Source organism: Adiantum capillus-veneris, chromosome 1 (assembly GCF_014529385.1).
Source record: "Adiantum capillus-veneris isolate H3 chromosome 1, ASM1452938v2, whole genome shotgun sequence".
NCBI classification, from domain to species: domain Eukaryota; kingdom Viridiplantae; phylum Streptophyta; class Polypodiopsida; order Polypodiales; family Pteridaceae; genus Adiantum; species Adiantum capillus-veneris.
In genome coordinates this window covers 134,339,793-134,344,205 of record NC_140931.1, presented here as the reverse complement: position 1 = coordinate 134,344,205, position 4,413 = coordinate 134,339,793, and the positions used below count along the sequence as shown (strand labels likewise).

Below are 4,413 nucleotides of genomic sequence, written 5' to 3'. Positions count from 1 at the left end.
CATTTAAACACATAGTCCCGGTCGTTCTTCTTGTATACTTTTTTGGTGTATGAGGGGAGCAGCCGGGCGTGCCCTACCCAACTCCGAAAACAAAACATTTAAACACACTTTTTAGGATTAAGGGAGGTTAAGTAAACACATCAATGGCCAAGCTTATTGTTTTGGTATTAATCGACCTTTGGATCCAAACTCAGCTCCTTTTCCATATTCAATTATTACTTTTATGCCACAAGGATTGAGAGGAAAACATAGCTGGTGATGATAGAACACTGTCCCCATCGTGCATGAGCATGAGAAGACAAAATCTATGGCACACACACAGAATGGCGGAAAGTGTAGTGCCATATATAGCACTATGACATGTTAATTCGAGATTTATATTTTCTTCCAGAAATGGGGATTAGTGCCTGCATCTACTGATGCTAAAGCCATTCATGAGACCAGTAACAATGACTCCATCATGCCTTTGCAATCAGTCAACTTTTTCTTTGATAACGTAGGGTTTGACAAGAGCACAGGATAGATTAGTGTAAGGACCTGTATATTGACATGGATGGGGTTGAACCATGAGTAAAAAACATCAAGCTTCAGTAAAGCTGGTGTGTAGAGCCGACATGGCATGGTATTCGAAAAACAGATAAGAGGCTATCATAGAGCTTGCACAACAGAACAAGGCAAGAATGGTTCGATGGCGTATTGGCATCTTGTAAGGAGTCTCCAAGCTTGAACAAAAGATGCATGAGAATGGCATGCCTCTGTATATTACGAAACACCTTCTGATAGGTGCAATGCCCTCAGGCTTCCCCTAGGAGTCTTTCTGAACATTTGCAATTGTGGCCAACCAAGCCTGCCGAATTGTTACAACGATCCTGTTACTCTTTAAAAATCTTTGTGCCTCTTTGTAATCTAATTGATTGGACATGTTTGCAATCCAAGGGAATGCAATGAGTATATGAACATATACGTAAACGGTTACTCATTGACACTCGATCACAAAAGCCTGACAATGTTGACATAACTTCAAACAAGCGAACCATGCCACTTAAAGCCTATTCAAAATTTGATTAAACCACATACAACACTTCAAGGGGGCTATGTACTGCACCTTGACTGCAATCCTTCCTCTGGTTTAAGATAAGAAGGATGACTGTGTACAAAAAAGACAGTTCAGAAGCCTTTGCTTCCTTGTTCTTTCAATCCTATCTTACAAAACTTACCCTTTAAATGGGCCTTGATACACAAGAATTGGGTGCCCTACGTACGTCCAGATTTTCCTTTTTATAATGGGAGCATGCAGCAGCCCATGATACTAAGACCAGATTGCGAGGTAAGAGCTATCAAATTTAGTTGGGAATGGCCATTTTCAGGCTTCCGTTACCCACACCCATTCCAACTTCCCGTTCCGAATCCCCATTCCGTGTTTGGACTTAACAGGGAATGGCAATTCATGCCCATTCCATTCCCTGTTCTGCGTTCCGAATTTCCATTCCTGGTAAGCTATCAATTATGTAACACCAAAATGATTTATGTGCACGATAGCCAAACCGAGTCACTGATGTAGTATATGATACAATAATGGTCCTTTGGGAAGTTTCTCGTATCTCAAATCGAAATCTTGTTGATTCTCATTCCAATTCTCACAAGACCTCTTCCATGCACCTTGTCTGTACCTAAACATCTGCACATCAATAGCTTGATCCTCTAGCCCAGCATCGTCGTATATGTTTGCCATCAACACATAAGCAGTAGGATGCTTAGGCTGGAGGCTTACAGCTTGAGTAAATGCACGTCTTGCTAGGTCAACATTACTGTGGGTCCTGCAAGCACCCAACAAGCTCAACCAAATGGTCAGATCGGCCTGCATTGGCATACGCGACAGTATCTCCTCCACTTGCTTTAGAGCTCCAGCACGCCCCATGAGGTCGACTATGATGCCGAAATGTTTGACATTTGGACTTATCTCAAAGTCAATCCCCATGGACTTATAATACTCAACACCCTCTTGAACACGACCGCAGTGGCAGCATGCCAACAGAGCTGATGTAAATGATACCGCAGCAGGCTGAATACCCGACAGCCTTGCTTCCTCGTGTATATGAAGGCTTGGCAACCAATTCCCTTTCCCTGCATAACCATCAGCCAATGCATTCCACGATACAACATCAGGTTCTTGAAGGTTGTCAAGAATTGCCTTCCCGTTTGGTATGCTTGCACAATTTCCATATGAATGGAGTAGAGTGGTAACCACAGTGGGCAATTTGTCATAGCCCAAAGCAACAATGTCAAAATGAAGCTGCATAGACAACGCTAGGTTTCCAGTTTCGGTACAGGCTTGCAATAAGTAAACCAGAGTAAGATCGTCCAAAATCACCTGTTGTCCTTGCATATGTCTGTAGAGACGTAATGCTCTTTCTCCCCACCCTTGTTCAACGTACACAGAAAGCAAAGCATTCCAAGATACGGTGTCTCGCTCCGACAGCAAGCTAAACAAATCTTCTGTTTCTTTAAAGGTTCCACACTTTCCATACATAGTAAGAAGGGCATTGCCGATGATAACATCCGATGCAAACCCTCTTCTGCAAGCATCTGTATGTATTGCTTGTCCAATGGTTAAAGGGACCCTATTCTTTCTCAACCCTTTAGGTATGGTAGCCGCTTTTCCCTCTGCAAAAATGCCACACGCCTGAAGTGCGAACACAAATGTCAGCTGGTCAGGCGATACTCCTTCCTGTTGCATCTTGTTGTAAAATCGCAAAGCAATGTCTGCCTGACCATGCTCAACATAAGCAGAAAGCATTGCATTCCACGAGATAACATCACGTTTGGGCAACTCAACAAACATACTCTCTGCTTGAGATATGTGCCCACACTTACAGTATAGGCTGACTAGGGTATTGCCAATAACAATATCGGCCCACAAAAAATCTCTCTTTCGCACATCTGCATGTAAGGCTTGTCCAATTTCCAAACAAATCGCTTTTATTTCCTCCTCCTTTACACCCATGTTTTCTTCCTCCTCTGTCAAATTTGTGCAAGCTTGAAGTGCAACACCAAAAGTAAGCTCATCAGGTTCAATGCCATCTGCATGCATTTGTTGATACAACCTCAAAGCCTTGTCTCCTTCACCCTGTTCAACATAGGCTGAGAGCATAGCATTCCATGACACAACATCTTTCTGGGCCAAAGCTTCAAACACATTTTCTGCCTCCAGCACCGCACCGCACTTGGCATACATACTTACGAGAGTGTTTCCAACAAAATGATCTAACACATAGCCATTTCTGCATGTGTCAGCATGTAACTTCTTGCCCATGTCGAGATCCGACAAGCTACCACAGGCTTTGACAAGTGCAACGTAGGTGTAGTGATTTGGCTCGATACCCTCATTGCGCATTTGTGAAAGGAATCCCAGAGCCTCTTGCGCTTTTTCAGAATCAGCAAAGGCTGCAACCATGGCGGACCAGGAATAGACAGTGCGGAATGGTAGCGCAGAAGCAACTGCGAATGCATCTTCTGCAGCACCGCAGTTTGCAAAGGTGACAACCAAGTAGTCGCCCAGCAAGCCAGAGAGGTGAGATCGGTGATCACCAATGTGCTGATGGAGCTGCTTGGCGTGCTTGAGGGACTTGATCCTGGAGCAGGCCTTGAGGAGGGAGAGGTAGCAAGCGTCAGAGGGGGAGGTGGCAAAGCGGAAGAGCAGGGTAAGAGCCTCGTCTAACTGCGCTTCATTGGCAAGACTTTGCAAACGGAGCTCATCACTCCGCATTGGGTGTGGAGTTCATGTATTTCAATTAGCACACAAACTAAACTCCTCAAAGCGCTACCCACCGAGTTCAAAACCAAAATCAAATAAAAAATTCAGCATTTTGCCTTGCATGGGCACAGATCTTCTCAACAGTCCATCAATTCATAGCGTGTGTAAAGATCCAGCTATAATAGTGAATTTTAGGTTCTTTATGCTTAGCACTTTCTTGTTGGACTAGGACCAATCCTCTTGGAATCCTCCAAACTAGAGAAATTTATACACATCCTACCACTCTGGATGATCTGGCCCGTCCATTGCCATATTTTGAAATAATTTGGTTCATCGCTTAGGGACATATCTAACATCCCTTCAGTACTTATGGTCAAAAAGCTAGCACCACAATGAGTTTTCCCTGGCTTATGGAACTCAAACTCCAGCAAAAACATCATCCATCTTATTAACTGCCTTGAATCACCACCTTGTTAATCAAAAAGAGAAGTGCTTGATGATCTACATAAAAGTGGAATAGATTCCCCAAAAAATAGTGTTTGGACTTGGTTGTACTTTAGTTTGACCCTTGTTCAACTCACAACTTCATATCCATGGAGTTGACCACTAAGCTAGGCATACAAACCCACGAGATGGAGATGCATTGAAAGCCGATGGAG

General features: G+C 43.7%; 1 protein-coding gene across 1 annotated transcript; it reads right to left on the bottom strand.

Moving 5' to 3' along the window:
• Positions 1 to 1,152: 1,152 nt before the first annotated feature.
• Positions 1,153 to 3,801, bottom strand: LOC147465605 (pentatricopeptide repeat-containing protein At5g39350-like). Its single transcript, XM_086520849.1, has one exon. It carries the CDS (start codon positions 3,764 to 3,766, stop codon positions 1,550 to 1,552), a length of 2,217 nt encoding a protein of 738 aa, XP_086376975.1. The 5' UTR covers positions 3,767 to 3,801; the 3' UTR covers positions 1,153 to 1,549.
• Between the last annotated feature and the right edge of the window lie 612 nt (positions 3,802 to 4,413).

Coding starts and splice junctions, on each gene's coding strand:
- LOC147465605 (XM_086520849.1), bottom strand. CDS start 3,766: ATGCGGAGTGATGAGCTCCGTTTGCAAAGTCTTGCCAATGAAGCGCAG.